This window comes from Equus przewalskii, chromosome 5 (assembly GCF_037783145.1).
Source record: "Equus przewalskii isolate Varuska chromosome 5, EquPr2, whole genome shotgun sequence".
NCBI classification, from domain to species: domain Eukaryota; kingdom Metazoa; phylum Chordata; class Mammalia; order Perissodactyla; family Equidae; genus Equus; species Equus przewalskii.
Window position 1 is genome coordinate 49514854 of NC_091835.1, and position 17913 is coordinate 49532766.

Here is a 17913-nt window from a genome sequence, read left to right on the forward strand (position 1 = left end):
AGCAATGCTTCATTTATCCAAGACTATCAGGGAACAAGCATAAGGCTTAGAATCAAATAGCTCTCCAGGTTAGTGTCAAGATGGGCTCTGAATTCACCTCCTCCCATGGACACAAGAAATTTACAACTACTCTTAGAACAACTGCCCATGAGAGAGAACTGAAAACTGGATAGAAACAACTCCTGAAACAAGGTGAGTGCTGACCGAGGTGGAAGAGGCAGAAATTCCTTTCTGGAGATAAAAAAAAACACCTTCTAGCTGTGGCACTTCATAGCCAGCCAGGAGCAATCCTAAGGTACGCAGCCTTCCCTGGAGGAGTGGGACACCTGAAGAGGGGAGCATTACCACTATAAGCATCCTTTGGACTCAGCACAACCAAGATGAGTGTCATAATATCTGGCTTTGCTGGCTACTAACAACAGGGAACATCCCCTGAAAAGCCCTTAGACATTAGGGAAAAAAAGACAGTTCTTAAAGGGCCCATGCACAAATTCACCCATTTCAGAAAGCAACCTAAAATCACCAGAAAGAAAGATGCACAGTCCTTTGATGAAAAGGGACTCACCTGATAGGCTCTGGGCGCATCTCAGTGAGAGGTAAGATCTCTCCAGGGACTGAGACATTGGCAGCAACCATTACTGTGACCTAGTACAGGTGTGCTAACACAGACACTGGCAGATGCCATTGGAGGTCTTCCCTGGGCTGTGAGCCCAGGGACTGCCCCACCCACTAGAGCACTGATTTAATACAGCTCAGCCAGGGCAGGCAGCCCACCCAAGGAACTGGCCCCACCCAGCAGCAAGACCTCAGGCAACTTGTGGGCCTGCACAGGTGGGATGCCTGGATCCTCTGCAAGTGGGCCAGTTTGTCCACCTCTGTGGGGAAGGGCATGCACAAGGAGCCGATGGAGTGTGTGGGGTGTTAGTGGAATGTGTGGGACCTCTGCAGTGGGGCAACTAGATCAGCTTCAGGGGGTCGGGGCACACACATGGGGCAGTACTGTATTGACTGTATATGTGGCCCTGTGGGCAGTGGAGCTTGTCAGCTGAAGAAGACTTGTGCTTCTCAAAGAGCCACACAGGAGATCAGCCCCACCTTCCAAAGCCTGAAACAGTTGGGTGCTCCCATGACTTGGGCTAACCCCACTCAGCTGCAATCCTGAGAGAGCTGACAAGAGCTTTGCAGGCCAGAGGCCTACAGCAATTGTAAGCCCCTGAGCCTAGCATCCAGCCACACTGGGGGCCTACTCACTTAACAGAAAAACTGCAACAGGAGCGTGCTATTAGACCTTGTAATCAACTCTGCTGGGGCTCCCCAAACCTGATTTACAAACAGCCAGCCAGAGAGGGAAAGACCAGACTCCCTGGGTACCTGCAGTAAGAGCAACCCTGCCACAGCAGAAGGACACAAGTAGCCCACACAGGGGTCACTCTTGGATCATTTGGACTGGTGATGAGAAGGAAGCACACTGCTGGGCCTCAAAAGGCATCTCTTACATAAGTCCACTTCCAACATAGCTGACTCACCTAATAGACAGATATAAGCACAGAGAAAGAGGCATAATGAGGAGACAAAGAAATACATTCTAAGCAAGGGAACAGGACAAAACTCCAGAAAAAGAACTAAATGAAACAGAAATAAGCAATCTACCTGACAAAGAGTTCAAACAAAAACTCATAAGGATGTGCACTGATAATGAGAGAAGACTGGATGAACACAGTGAGAACATCAACAAAGAAGTGGAGAATATAAAAAAGCACCAATCAGAAATGAAGAATACAATACTGGAAATGAAAAATTCACTAGAGGGACTCAATAGCAGAGTAGATGATACAGAAGAACAGCTCAGTGAACTGGACAAAAGACTAGAGGAAATAACCCAAGTTGAACAGATAAAAGAAAAAAGAATTAAAGAGAATGAAAACAGTCTAAGGGAACTCTGGGATAATATCAAGCACACTAACATTCATATTATAGGTGTCCCAGAAGGAGGAGAGAGAGACAAAGGGGCAGAAAATCTATTTGAAGAAATAATAGCTGAAAACTTTCCTAACCTAAGGAAGGAAACAGACATCCAAGTACAGGAAATAGAGAGCACCAAACAAGATAAACCCAAAGAGGCCCACACAAAAACACATTATAATTAAAATGTCCAAAATTAAAGATTAAGAGAGAATCCTAAAAGCAGCAACAGAAGAGCAACAAGTGACATACAAAGGAAAGCCTGTAAGGCTATCAGCAGACTTCTCAGCCGAAACCCTACAGGCGAGAAGAGAGTAGCATGACATATTTAAAGTGCTGAAAGGAAAAACTCCACAGCCAAGAATACTCTATCCAGAAAGGTTATCATTCAGAATGGAAGGAGAGATAAAGACCTCCCAGACAAGTAAAAATTAAAGGAGTTTATCACCAAGAAACCAGTTCTACAAGAAATGCTGAAGGGACTTATTTAAGTGGAAAAGAGAAGACCACAAATAGGGATAAGAAAATTATAAAAAAAAAAAAAAAAAAAGCAATAAAATCACTGGTAAAGGCAAAAATATAGTAAAGGTAGCAGATCAACCACCTATGAAGATAATATGAAGGTTAAAAGGCAAAAGTACTAAAATTACCTAGTTCAATGATAAGAGCATAATGGATACACATACATGAAACAAGAAATTAGATACGATTTCAAAAACATAAAATGTGGGAGGAGAGGAGTAAAAGAGTAGAGCTTTTAGAAAGCAGTCAAGCTAAAGAGACTATCAACTCAATACAGATTGCTATATACATAGAGTATATAGGAACCTCATGGTAATCACAAACCAGAAACCTATAATAAATAAACAAATAAGTAAGAGGAAAGAAATCAAACATATTACTAAAGAAAGTCATCAAACCACAAGGGAAGAGAGCATGAGAAGAAGAAAGGAATAGATAAGAACTACTAAAACACCCAGAAAAGTAACAAAATGGCAATAAATACATATTTCTCAATAACTACTTTAAATGTCAATGGACTAAATGCTCCAATAAAAAGGCATAGGGTGGCTAATTGGATAAAAAAACAAGATTCATATATATGCTGCATACAAGAGAAACACTTCAGACCTAAAGACACTCACAAACTGAAAGCAAAAGGATGGAGAAAGATACTCCATGCAAATGGCAAAGAAAAGAAAGCTGGGGTAGCAATACTTATATCAGACAAAATAGACTTTAAAACAAAAACTGTAACAAGAGACAAAGAAGGGCACTCCATAGTGATGAAGGGAACAATCCAACAAGTGGATATAACACTTGTAAATATCTATGCACCCAACACAGGAGCACCTAAATATAGAAAGCAATTATTGACAGCCATAAAAGGAGAAACAGACAGTAATACAACAACAGTAGGAGACTTCAACACTCCACTTACACCAATGGATAGATCAACCAAACAGAAGATCAATAAGGAAACATTGTCCTTAAACGACACATTAGACCAGATGGACTTAGTTGCTATATATAGAACATTCCATCCAAAAACCAAGAATACACATTCTTCTCAAATGTACATGGAAAATTCTCCAGGATTTATCACATATAGCCCACAAAACAAGTTCAATAAATGTAAGAAGATCAAAATAATACCAAGCATCTTTTCTGACCACAAAGATATGAAACTAGAAATCAACTATAGGAAGAAAATCAGAAAAGCCACAAAAACGTGGAGATTAAATAAAATGCTACTGAACAATGACTGGGTCAATGAAGAAATCAAAGGAGAAATCAAAAATTACCTGGATACACATGAAAATGAAAATACGACATGCTAAAATCTATGGGATACAGCAAAAGCAGTTTTAAGAGGGAAGTTTACAGAAATTCAGGCCCACCTCAACAAAGAAGAAAAATCCCAAATAAACAATCTAACAGTACACCTAAAGCAACTGGAAAAGAACGACAAAGGCCAAAATCAGCAGAAGGAAGGAAATAATAAAAATCAGAGCAGAAATAAATGAGATAGAGAATTAAAAAAATAGAAAAAACTAAAGAAACCAAGAGCTGGTCCTTTGAAAAGATAAACAAAATTGACAAACCAAGAAAAAAAGAGAGAAGACTCAAATAAATAAAATCAGAAATGAAAGAGAAGAAATTACAATGGACACCTCAGAAATACAAAAGATGATAAGAGAATACTATGAAAAGCTATAAGCCAACAAATTAGATAATCTAGAAGAAACGGATACATTCTTAGGATCATACAACCTTCCAAAACTGGATCAAGAAGAAGTAGGGAATCTGAATAGACCAACCACCAGTAAAGAGATCGAAACAGTAATCAAAAATCCCCCAAAAAATAAAAATCCAGGACTAGACGGCTTCTCTGGTGAATTCCACCAAACATCCAAAGAAGATTTAATACCCATCCTTCTCAAACTGTTCCAAAAAATTGAAGAGGAGGGGAGGTTTCCTAACTCATTCTACAAAGCCAACATTATCCTGATACCAAAACCAGATAAGGACAACACAAAAAAAATACAGGCCAAATCACTGATGAAGATCAATGCAAAAATCCTCAACAAAATAATAGCAAATTGAATATGACAATATATTAAAAAGATCATATATCTTGATCAAGGGGTATTTATTCCAATGAGGTAGGGATGGTTTAACATCCACAAATCAATCAATGTGACACACCACATTAACAAAATGAAGAATAAAAATCACATGATCATTTCAATAGATACAGAGAAGCATTTGACAAGATACAGCATCCATTTATGATAAAAACTCTAAATAAAATGGGTATAGAAGGAAAATATCTCAAAATAATAAAGGCTATATATGACAAACCCACAGAGAATATCATTCTCAATGGAAAAAAACTGAAAGCTATCCCTCTAAGAACAGGAACCAGACAAGAATGCCCACTGTCACCACCCTTATTTAACATAGTATTGAAAGTTTTAGCCAGAGCAATCAGGCAAGAAAAAGAAATAAAATGGATCCACATTGGAAAAGAAAAAGTGAAATTGTCACTCTTTGCAGATGACATGATTTTATATATAGAAAACCCTAAAGAATCCACTAAAAAAACTTTTAGAAACAGTAAATGAATACAGTCAAGTCATGGGATACAAAATCAACATACAAAAATCAGTTGCATTATACACTAACAATGAAGTAGCAGAAAGAGAAATTAAGGATACAATCCCATTAACAATTGCAACAAAAAGAGTAAAATACCTAGGAGTAAACTTAACCAAAGAGGTGAAAGATCTGTACACTGAAAACTATAAAACATTGTTGAAAGAAACTGAAAAAGACATAAAGAAATGGAAAGACAGTCCGTGCTCTTGAATTGGAAGAATTAACATAGTAAAAATGTCCATCCTTCCTAAAGCAATCTACAGATTCAATGCAATCCCTATCAAAGTTCCAATGACATTTTTCACAGAAATAGAACAAAGAATGCTAAAATTCATATGGAACAACAAAAGACCCAGAATAGCCAAAGGAATCTTGAGAAAAAAGAATAAAGCTAGAGGTATCATACTCTCCGATTTCAAAATATACTACAAAGCTATGGTAACCAAAACAGCATGGTACTGGCACAAAAACAGACACACAGATGAATAGAACAGAATTGAGAGCCCAGAAATAAACCCACACATCTATGGACAGGTAATTTTCAACAAAGGAGCCAAGAACATACAATTGGGAAAGGAAGTCTCTTCAATAAATGGTGTGGGGAAAACCGGACAGCCACACACAAAAGAATGAAAGTAGACCATTATCTTACATCATACACAAAAATTAACTCAAAATGGATTAAAGACTTGAATGTAAGATCTGAAACCACGAAACTTCTAGAGGAAAACATGTCATATGCTCTTTGACATCAGTCTTAGCAGCATATTTTCAAGTACCATGTCTGACCAGGCAAGGGAAACGAAAGAAAAAAATAAATAAATGGGAGTACATCAACCAAAAAACTTCTGCACAGCAAAGGAAACCATCAACAAAATGAAAAGACAACCTAACAATTGGGAGAAGATATTTACAAATCATATATCTGATAAGGGTTAATATAAAAAAAAACACAACTCATACATCTCAACAACAAAAAGCTAATAAACCAATTAAAAAATGGGCAAAACATCTGATCAGATATTTCTCCAAAGAATATATACAGATGGGCAACAGGTACATGAAAAGATGTTCAACATCATTAACTATCAGTGAAACGCAAACCAAAACTACAATGAGATATCACTTCACTCCCATCAGAATGGCTATAATTAACAAGACAGGAAACAACAAGTGTTGGAGAGGATATGAAGAGAAGGGAACTCTCATACACTGTTTAGTGGGAGTGCAAACTGGTACAGCCACTATGGAAAACAGTATGGGTATTCCTCAAAAAATTAAGACTAGAACTACCATACAATCCAGCTATTCCACCACTGAGTATTTATCCAAAGTACATGAAACACGAATGTATAGACATAGGCACCCCTATGTTCACTGCAGCATTACTGACAATAGCCAAGACTTAGAAGTAACTTGGATGCCCATCAAGAGATGAATAGATAAAGAAGATGTAGTAGATATACACAATGGAATACTACTCAGCCATAAAAAATGATGAAATCCGGTCATTTGTGACATCACGGAGGGACCTTGAGGGTATTATGCAAAGCAAAATGAGTCAGAGAGAGAAAGTCAAATACCATATGGTCTCACTCTTAAGTAGAAGATAAAAACAACCACAAACAATCACAGAGAGACAGAGATTGGATTGGTGGTTACCAGAGGGGAAGCTCGGGAGGCAGGATGGTGAAAGGTGTGATTAGGTACATGTGCGTAGGGATGGATTGTAATTAGTCTCTGGGTGACCAACATGATGTAATCTACAAAGAAATCGAAATGTAGTGATGGTACACCTGAAATTTATATAATGTTATAAACCAATGTTACCACAATAAAAAAACAAAATCAACAAACAACAAGAATCAAATAGCTCTGGGTTGGAAAGCCAACCCCATCATTCTGTTCATAAAACTCTCTGTGCCTCATTTCCTCATCTGTGAAACAAAGAACATACAGATATCTATTTTATGAAAAGTCGCTATGAGGACAAGGGTAACATATATAATGAGCACTAAGAACCACTAGGAAGCCTGGCACAATTTATGTGTCCAATAAATGTTAATGATTTACTTTTACTATTGTGGTTATTGCTAATGAAGGTTTTTCACAGGTGTAAATGCACAACATAATTGCAGCTTATTTTCTCAAGCACCAAAACTTATTAAACCATCTTTTTCCTAAACTACTTTTAAAGTGAATTCTACAAATCCCCTACTTCACAGACATAAAACTTACATCGCATATACACAGACAACCGCACCTGTGTCTCGCCCGCCCACCTGCTGCCCTTCTGCGGCCACCAGGGCAGCTGTGGAAATATCTGAAGCTGCTGGTATCCATATCCATAGATTCAAAAATAGAGACAGAAAAGAAGCCACATAAAGCTAGAACTGCTTAGAATGGTGCTCCATTTAGAATTTGGGAAAGGAAACCGGAACATGATTGCTTAGAGTAAGGGGTACCACCCAGCGAATAGATAGGATTTTCAAAGCACTTTGGCCTAACTCAAATTCCCATCCCCAAATCCACCAGTAACAGTGACAAGGCATCTCTGCTGACAGTTGACACACAGCCAGTACCCCTGGATACCTGGTGTTTGTTCATTTCTCATGAGCCACATCTTAAGCCCATGCACAGATTGTGACCTGGCTTCCACCTACCTCCCAACCTGCCTTTCCGCTATGTTCTCTTGGGCGGCTTACTAACTTTCCATACAGGAAACACACCGGGCACCTTCCACATCTCCCTGCCTTGGCCTTGGCTGTTCCTTCTGCCTGCAACACGCCCTCACCTCTCACTATTCGCCCATCTCACCATCCTTTGAGGCTTAGCACAAACACCACCTCCTCCCTGATTTCCCTCGTTCTGGCAGAATTAAATGGTATGTTCTTCAAACTACCCCAGCACTTTGATTGTGTTTCTATTCTTATAACAACCATGTATTACATAGAAGTACGTGGTGAGCATCATTCTAGGCGCTTTCCATGTGCTATCATGTAATTTTCACTACAAACTTGCAAAGAATGATTCCAAACTTCATTTTACAAATGAGGAAACTGAACCTCTGAGACTTGTCTTTATCAATGACCACACGACCAGAAATGGATGCAGAAGAATTCTAACTATATTCTGACAGTTCCAGAATCCATACGTTTTTCACTCTGCTATGTTCACCTGCCTCTCTTTGATGGCTCTACTTCCAGTTGGTTAATTATATACATATATGCCTGTCCCATGGGGTTACAGCAAAGCCCTTAATGGCAGGGATGAGGGCATGTTCATCTTTATAAATGTGGATAATAACATATCCATTTATACAAGGTTCTTAGGAGAATTAAATCAGAATACATTTAAAGCACTTAGCATAGTGCCAGGAAGATAATAAATGCCTGATAATTTGTTGGTTTGTTATTTTTGTTGTTGTTACCATATCAGGCGCCAAGAAGAGAGCCTTGCACATAAATTCTGAACTGAAGTTTATTTCTGAGAAGCAAATGAAATAGGTAAGGATCTAATGAAAGAGACAAATGCCATTCTGGTTTGGCATTTCCCCCACTTCTTGGGTACTCAAACAGAAGCAGCAAGAGTTGCATAGAAGCATTCTTAAGTTTCTATGATAGGGTCAATTGCCTTTCTATTACCATGTGGTTGTTAGGAAAACTTTCTATTTAGTTCAAAACTCTTGCAGCATTGTTGTTACTTTCTTGCTCCCTTCTCCTATGTAACTTGCCAAGGTTCCCCTCTGAGAAGTCAGTACTTAAGTTCTGAGCTAGAAGAAGAAAATCACAAAAGGAAATGGAAGCACAGAGGGCAAAAGGTAATCTGAAATTTTGGTCCTTATAAACATACTGAAACACTTTCTTTTGTCTTCATAGCATTTAACAGTACTTTAAATCATCGCATTTCTTTACTCTGTTTTTGTCAATCGCCTCCTAGTAGGAGATGAGCTGTCTCAGATGCAGCAACCTATCCGTCCTGTTCACTTCTATTCCCCAGGGTCGAACTCATATCTGGGGCACAGGAGCCACTCATTAAATATTGGTCAATTGACATTGCAAGTATTTGAACGTGTGTACATATGAATATACATATACAGTTATGCATATACATGTCATTATTACCTGGTTTATGAATAAATGTGCATCTATCCACACACACAAATGTGTCTTGTGTATTTGTGTACATATATTTGTATTCGTGCATAAGATATTTCAGACTGGAAAACACAGATAGATCTTTGCCAAAGTTGTGTCTCCTTAACATAATAAAGGCCTCTGGCTGACCTAATATTTAACAAACATACAAGACTACCCACAAACTAACAATCCAGATGTTAAAAAACAATGGATTTTATTATACATGCTGAGTAAAAAGATTTTTTGTCTCAACAAACCATGATGCTTTTACTATCTTTAAAACGCCTCATCCCTGTTTACTAACTTAAGGGTGTGGGGGGGGAGGGGGGAGGCCACAAGACATGGACCAATAATGTTTCTCTAAAAACTTGGCAGGTGAGATGTTCCAAATTCTCATGGGCTTGCCAGGTGTCCTTATCTAAGTAATAAGAAATACAGAAAATTGTAATTTATAGCAATTACATTAACACCATTGACTGAATAAATGTGCCACTCACTTGGCATCAATGTTTTTATTTAAACTTTACACCAACCCTGCAAGGTAGACGTTATTATCCCCTTTAATAAATAAGGAAACTAAGACTCAAAGAGAGCATAATTTGCCAAAGATGCTCTACTGTTTTAGTCTAGAAATCCAGGACTCTACTCTGAAGCCCAAATCTTTTCAATAAGCAGTGGTGCCTCTTACACAGTTTTACAGGGACTAACTTTACAGGATATGTGTGTAGACAGTTTTTATAGTGTACGGATCTTAATAAGTAATTCTCCGCACGTAGAGACTAAACCAAATGACAGCGAAACACACTGAAGATTACTCCAGGCTACAGACAGCAAGGGGCAAATGCATCTCAGAAACCATCAGCCTGTGTTTCGCAGAATATGAAGGATTTTCCACTCGATTATGTCCTCCAAAAGACATCTATTCTCTAACAGAGCTTCATTATTCCTCCTCCTACACAAAAAATGGACTCTTTCATTGCAAACCAATGGGAAGTTCTTCACTCATTTCCTTATATTACTTGAAATGAAAGTACTTTCTGTCTTTAGAGAAAAGAATCGCTGGATGCTGTGCTTTTGGGGCGCTTTTGAGTCCAACAATCAGTACCATGAAGGTGAGAGAAAATTAGCCCTTCTATACTTTTAAGGACAGCAGGGTTATTTTTTAACTTCAGGATAGCAGAATTCCAAAACAAACGAGAGAGAAGAAAAGTCTTCCCTCTCAGTTTAGAGGAGAATTCAGCTGCCTTCCCTTGAAAGAACTGGCTATTATCTTTGACCTTCTTCCCAGGAGCAGGCCTGAGACAGAGAGAAAAACCACATGTTTTAAAAGTTTTTAAAAATTTATAGATGTTTCTGAACATGTGTAACTAACGGTGGTGAAAAATGTTTATGTTGGCTCTCACCTGCCCACATACTGCTTAGAAAGATCGTATGCAGAGCAAAGGAACGCACTCCCCACCCAGACCACTTCAATCACAATGCACAGGAAGGACCCACTGCAGCATCTTCAGCCCCAGGGACTGAAGGCAAAAGGGGCACCAGTGGAAGCACTTGTGTCTTCCCTCAACATGCCCAGGAAAGCGGAGAGGAAGCCCAGCTCTGCCTTACCTCCAATCTATACACAACCCCTGCTGCCAAGAACTTATTTTTAGACACTTATACTGAAATTCCCAGAAAGGAAGGGAAACTACAACCTCTGAGTGATCCTCAGGGTTCTTCTATCCAATCTGGTTTTACTGTTTGTTTTCTGATTTCAAGTCCCTACCTAAAGCACCTCTCCCATCCTTCAGAAGGCATCCACAGTCTAAGCCAAGAAAAAGAGCTGGGAGTTTTAAAGCTTTATGTGATGAAAATTCCAGCTCTGACACCTCAAAGGTACATGACCTTGGGGAAGTAACTCATCCTTCGGAAGACTCCGTTTATGGTTGGAAAGAGAGGGATAACTCTGCTATGAGAAAGTTGTTGAGATGCCAACATAAAAATCACACAGTAGCCAGCTCTTAGTAGGGCATCAGTCAGTGTCCAGTTAGTGTTATGGGCACACTACACAAAACAGCCGGATCGCGGCTGGGTGTCCATGTTTTCGCTGCCCAAGACTTACTCATCACTCCCTCATTAATGATTTAGGTTACCAACCATTCATCTAACCTCAGGAAGACGCCTCGGACCGGCTTCTAGTTCTCTGTAGCTTCAAATGTCTGCAGGGCCCAAGAGAAATTCTCATTAAGTGCAAAGGACAAAGTTAGCCTGGGTTCTCCATCCCACTGGTTATCGGCAAATCGCTGAACACAACTCAAGCTTGGGCAGAAATGCCTACAGGCTTTTACACGGGCAAAGCAGGTGTCTGCACATCTAGGGGTAAGGGGCTGGGGAAGAGTCCCTGACTAGCCTCCAGTTGGGAATGGAAAAGAAAGGGAGCAGGACAAGAAAGACTGGATGAAAAGGATGATTCTGCGAGGTGGTCCTCGCCAGTGACCCTGTCCTCAGCGGAACCCGAGGAAAGGACAGGAGGGGGAAGGAGCCGCGAGGGCAGGAGTACCTGAAGACTCTGGCCGCCGTCTGGTTCCTCCTCCACGCTGTGCCCTGTTGCAGCACCCCCTGCACGATCTCCTTCTCGTTGGGCAGCCGGTAGACAGGGAAGATGTAGAGCCAACAGAGGACCACGACGCAGAGGGCACTGGCTCCCACCGGCAGCCGGGTCCGCGGGAACTTCCACGCCAATACTGCCATGGCCCCTCTGGATGTGTGTCGCCGGGCCCGCCCGCAGGGGCTCATTGCAGTCCCGGGGTCCCGGGTGTCGAGGGCCAGAGCCTCAGCACAACGCTAGGCGAAGTGGCAGCGGAAAGTCCCCCCACCGCCGGCCCCCCATGCACACACACCTTTCGCTTTCTTGCTTGCACTTGCACGCACAGTTCTTCGGCCGCCACGGCCCGAAAGGTCAAAGCAAGGATTTTTTTTAAATGCAACTTTTTCAAGGATTTCTTTCTAGGAGAAGTGGCAGGGGGGCCAGTCACGAGCTATGGCCATGGTCGCTTCCCAGGCAGAAAGCGGGCGCTGGGGTCTCCGAGACAGCGGCGGCGGCGAGTCGCTCCCGAGGGTTCTGCAGCATCACCGTCGCCCTCGGCCTGGGTCCGGGGAGAGGCTCGGCTCGCTCCCAGACATTTGGTCCGCGGCGTCCCCTTCTGAGAGATGCTCCTGCGCCCTTCGCCGCCTCTCCCCGCCTCCCGCGCTGCTGCGCCGCCAGGCACCCCCCAGACGCGCTCTCCGCGCCGCGCCAAGTCCTTGGAAATTTCCACGGCGGCCCGGGACCGCTATCCTGCCCCGGGCTGCTGCGCCTCGCCTGCCGGGACCCTCGCTCCCCACTCCTCCCGGAGAAGAAAAGAACTCGCTCTCATCAGTTAATTCAGCGGCGCGCCGCAGCCTTCCGCTGCGCCCCGGACTTGGCAGACACGCGACCCGGGATTGGTGGAAATCAAGGTCTCCCCTCCCTCCACCCGCAAAATTGCCTCCTTCGACCCGCTCAGAGCCGCGACGCTCGGCTGGGGCGCGCGGCCCGCTCTCCCGCCCTTGTCCTTTGGAGATAGAGGCAAACAATAAAAAATACCGCCCCCTCCCTAATATATATATATAAATCCCCGAGTGTGGCAGAGACTGGCTGATAACCTGACCCTGTGACACGCAGCCGCCGTGCCGGGACTGTCACCCTGCGGCCGTTCCCCTCGTCTGTAACTGCTTGCTTATTAACGCGCAGCGAGTCGCCAGGAGGCCGGCGCAGATTTACTCCTCCCTGCGCCCCCTCCCCATTACCCGGTCCTGGAGCCGCGGCTCCAGCCGACAGTCGTGCGCGCGCGCGCGCGTGCACGCACACAGGCACACATACACTCTCCGACGCTCAGGGACCCGCAGGCGCGCGCACGAGGCGGGGCGTGCACGCCGGGGTTCTCCGCCTCGCCTCCGCCCTGCAGGGAGCGGCGCTACTGCATCCAGCTGTGCCGGCAGCTGGTGCCCAAGCACGCAGACTTCGGGACGCGACCTTGCTTTGAGGGAGCGTTCGCCTCCTCCGCCTTGGAGAGTAAAAGGCCGTTTGTTCTTAGACGTTTTTCCAGCTCCACGGACTGGCTGATCGCACCGCCGACCTTGAAAAAGCTCCACCCTCTTGGACCCGCGGAGCCTAGGGAGCCGCTTAGCCCTTCATGCTTGCCTTCGCGGCCGACGCATAGCTCGGGTCCCTCCTAGCGGCAGCCTATTCCATTTGCTTGAGCATCTCGTCAAGCATAAAGTGTGCAAGGACAAAGAAGAAGCCCGGCAGCCTACTAACCGGGTCGGCTTAGTCATCAGGAAACAAAAAGCTAAGGCCGTAGTTTCGTTCGCTCAGCGGCCCAGAGCACCCGACACTGACTGACTGCTACGTGGCCTAGTATCTTTCTCTAGCATCTTTCTCCACTGAGAAGTGGAACTTGAGAAGTTGATAGAAAGTTGTTTACCAAAGATGAGCAAACGACCACCGTAATCTCATTCTTCCCACACACTACCATGCTCTCCTAGGAGAATGACCCACTGCCCTCCACTGGCAAGGGTGCCCCAGAATTCTCCTCTGCTTAGGTAAATCAGTAGAGACAGTAAACCGTGAAACCTGGAGTTATATCTTTGCCCAGTGGAGCCGAATGAAGATTCTTGAAAATGAAGATCACTGAAGTCTTGCGAAGTAACCAGCCCACCCTCTTCTGTTCTGGAAAGAAGTGGGGAGGGAGGCAACCTTTCCCACAGTTGCCCTAGCTTTGTTTTTATAATTTAAATAAAATACAAGTCATCTCAATTTCTCTTTTGTTCCTCAAATCCAAGGGATATTTGTGGAGTAAATAACAAATAAATAAGCCAACAACGAAAAATAAAATCTATTGCAGTTATGAAGGAGGTATGAAAATGTTTCCTCATTTAACATCATAAAAACGCATTTCTGCTTGTCAAGCCATGCTGTGGCAGCATCCCACATACAAAGTAGAAGATGGGCACAGATGTTAACTTAGGGCAAATCTTCCACAAAACAAGACAAAAACAAAAAAGAAGATGCATCAAAGTCATGCCTTAAATTGAGAAACTTCTGTGATGCAATGTGCTGTTTTCCTTCTTCTGAAAACTAAGATTCTCTTAACCTGGTTGACCTTTGCCCTCCCTACAATCCAGCCTCATTTCCTGCTTTACTTTATTGTGAACGACGAATCTAGTCAGGCCATTGCCCTCCCCCTTCCAAGTCACACGGGCGTCACTTCTGTCTCTGTGTTTTGGGGTCCCTGTTGCTCTTGCATGGGATGTCTTTTTTCCCCCTCCATACAAATCCAATGCATCATTCAAGGCCAATCCATCTAGCTAGGAATTTCTCCCTCTGTGCTCCCAGACCACCTGAAACACAGGCTTCTTGGGGTAGGAACTCAAATGTTTGTGGTTTCTGCTCCTATTCCCTTTGACCTCTTGCTCTGAAGGTCTGTAGGCTTTGCTGGCTCTGACAGGTGATTAAACAGGTGTGTTGTTTTTTCTTGCTAACATTTTTCTTATGTAACTTTGTCTCAGCAACTGGGCAGCAGGAGTATTTGGTCTTATATATCATGTGACAGGCCTGTGCTTTTGATCCAAATGAGGACTCCACGTGACATGCCTACATGTCTAGGGGGAGAACAGAAAAAATACTTTATATTTTCTTCATATTCCTCCAGGTGCCAACTCAGGCTCGAACACTTATGTACTCAACAAATAATAGTTGCTTGATTGTTTGCTTGATAAATTTGAGGGCCTCAAATTTATTCAGACTGTTGCTAAGGCAGCACTGTTTAAGGAGAAGTATAAACCCCCATGGTTTAATGTTTTAAATGAAATATTTTACCTGATATTTAGGTATTGGTTTATACGACTTTTAGTAGGTAGTTTAGGTACTGTTTTATAATTCTGCATCTGAGTACACAAGCACGGTTTGCTCAGGGACTAAACAACTTTTAAAAGTCTACAAATGTTTATTTACTGAACCAATAAACATGATGTGCAAAGCTCCTTTATATTATAAGTAAACTTGATGGGTGGCATTTTTGTGACATCACAGTTGTAGTGAAAGCCTGTGTAAGCGAAGGAACCACCACAGGAGTGAAGCCATGGTGAAGAGAGGAAAAGGAGCTCATCTAATTGAAAAGTTGAGAGAGATCAAGATGCAGAAAGATGATCAGAGTGAATGGGACACATGCAATTTACGAGCTAGCTTGGATGCTAATGGGTGTGAAGACAAATATTAATAGTCTCAGAGAAGTCTCTCCTTAAAAGATTAAATAGAATTGTCAATGATTTGAGATAAAAAAAATTCAAAAATGTCATCCTTTCTTAAGTCTCCTCTCAAGTTCTTCTTGTCAGAATGGCTTGGAATGAGAGACCAAAGCATAAAACCATGCCTTTTTCACAACCCGTTACACCACCAAAGCCAACAGCATTGTCGAATGAGAAAGGCTATGAATATAGTTTCTCTGAATAAATGCATTTGCTTATCTCCACTCCCTCTTGCAACCACACTAAAAGGACAGTAAAGGAATAAAAAGAGGCACAAACTCAAAAGAACAGGAGAAAGGAAGGGATACAAAAAGAGACAAATGACTTCAAAAAGTTCACAAGCAGATAAGCAATTGAACAGTGATAACTGATTTATCAGAATGGAGAAAGTTCTGGGCCCTCAAGTGATTGTGGGTGTGTGGGCACGGAAGCAGACACGGAATAGAATGTATGACCCAGGTGTTGAGATTATCAGACAGAGAATTTAAAATCACTAAGATTAAGATGTTAAAGGCTCTAATGAGAAAAGCAGATAACATAGAAGAACAGATGGCTAAGGTAAGCAGAGAAATGGAAACTCTTATAAAGAATCAATTGGAAATGCTAGAAAACGAAAATACTATAACAGAAATGAAGAATGCCTTTGATGAGCTCATCAGTGACTGAATGTGGCTGAGGAGAGAATCAGCAAGCTTGAAGACAGGTCAATAGAAACTTCCCAAACTAAAATGTGGGACAATTAACAGTTAATTCAAAAGGTGTTAAATACTTTTAATTGGAATACCAGAAAGAAAATTGAGAGAGAAAGGAACAGGAGAGATATTTAAAGTAATAATAGGTGAGAATTTTCTAGAAGAAAAGACAGACACCAATCACAGATCCAGGAAGCTCAGAGAACACCACACAAGACAAATACACACACCGAAAAAACCACACCTGGGCTTATCATATTCAAACTACAGAAACCAAAGACAAAGAGAAAATTTTGAAAGACAGCAGTGGGAAAAAAATCACTGTGTTTATTGAGGAAAAATGGTAAGAATTACGACTGACTTCTCCTCAGAACTCATGCAAGCAAGATGATAATGGAGTGAAATATTTAAAGTGTTGAGAGAAAAAATCACCAACCTAAGATTGTATATCCAGTGAAAGTATCCTTCAAAAGTGAAGGAGAAATAGACTTTCATACACAAAAACTGAGGGAATTCATTCAGATAGGGCTGAAAAAGAGTCTATATTGGAGCAGGAAGACCAAGGACCTGATGAAGGAGTTCTCCCAGAAGAAAAGGAAACTGAGAGCCCTCTTGATATATTTGAATGTGTTGAGAATAGACATTTGTGTTAGCTAGTTTTGCACTGAAATACTAGTAAGGTATATATAAAACTAAACCAATGTATAAATAAGGCAATAACTAACTCCAGATAAAACAAAAAGTTATGCAAGAAATATTTTGATACATTCAATCCATAATCTTAATAACGTAAAGAATAAATACTAATTTAACCAAAAAATGTGGTACAATGATATTAAGCAAAGGTGGGGTAAGATGGGGGTGTAAGATAAAATCCCTATCTTCCTTAGAAAGAACACAATAGATAACATTTTTTTAAAAAACGATTAAGAAAAGGTAAAATAAGTACATTATTTAGAATTGTGGAGTAACTGCCTAAAGAAACAACAAAAAGAGCTGAAAGTCATTGCCTCTGTGGAGGAGGGAATAAGGAATGGAGGAAGGAACACTATTTATTTGTTTCTTTGTTTGTTTACTTATTTATTTACTGTTTTAAGCTACTACCTGACTTTTTAAAATACGTGTTTTTAGTCATTTTGCAAAATGAAAAGTAATTTTAAAAAGGAAGAAAAGAAATGGGAGGGTAGCCAAAGGATATTCAAGATCATTGAGCCTGGGGTGCTTGCAGTAGAGATTAAGAACAAAGGGTTGATTAGAGAAACACTTAGGAGATAAAATTGATGGGAGTTGAAATGCATTTGAAAACAGACATGAGAGAGATGTGAGTGTTGAGGGTAACTCATAGGTTTCTGGCTAAATAACAAAAGGTGCTTTTCTTTTTTTAAAAGATTTTATTTTTCCTTTTTCTCCCTAAAGTCTCCCAGTACATAGTTGTATATTTTTAGTTGTGGGTCCTTCTAGTTGTGGCATGTGGGACGCCACCTCAGCATGGCTTGATGAGCGGTGCCATGTCCACACCCAGGATCCAAACCAGGGAAACCCTGGGCCACCGGAGCAGAGCATGCAAACTTAACCACTCTGCCACGGGGCAGCCCCAGGTGCTATTCGTAAAAGACCGCAAACACTAGACAAGGGACAAGGTGGGTCTGAGG

General features: G+C 41.8%; 1 protein-coding gene across 1 annotated transcript in view; it reads right to left on the minus strand.

The window, feature by feature from the left end:
- Positions 1 to 13330, minus strand: part of ST8SIA1 (ST8 alpha-N-acetyl-neuraminide alpha-2,8-sialyltransferase 1) — a 158793-nt gene extending 145463 nt beyond the window's left edge. Inside the window, exon 1 of the mRNA XM_070619266.1 lies at positions 11803 to 13330. Within this exon, the coding sequence (XP_070475367.1) occupies positions 11803 to 12038 (236 nt within the window). The 5' untranslated portion in view covers positions 12039 to 13330. The remainder of the gene's footprint in view (positions 1 to 11802) is intronic.
- Positions 13331 to 17913: the final 4583 nt, after the last annotated feature.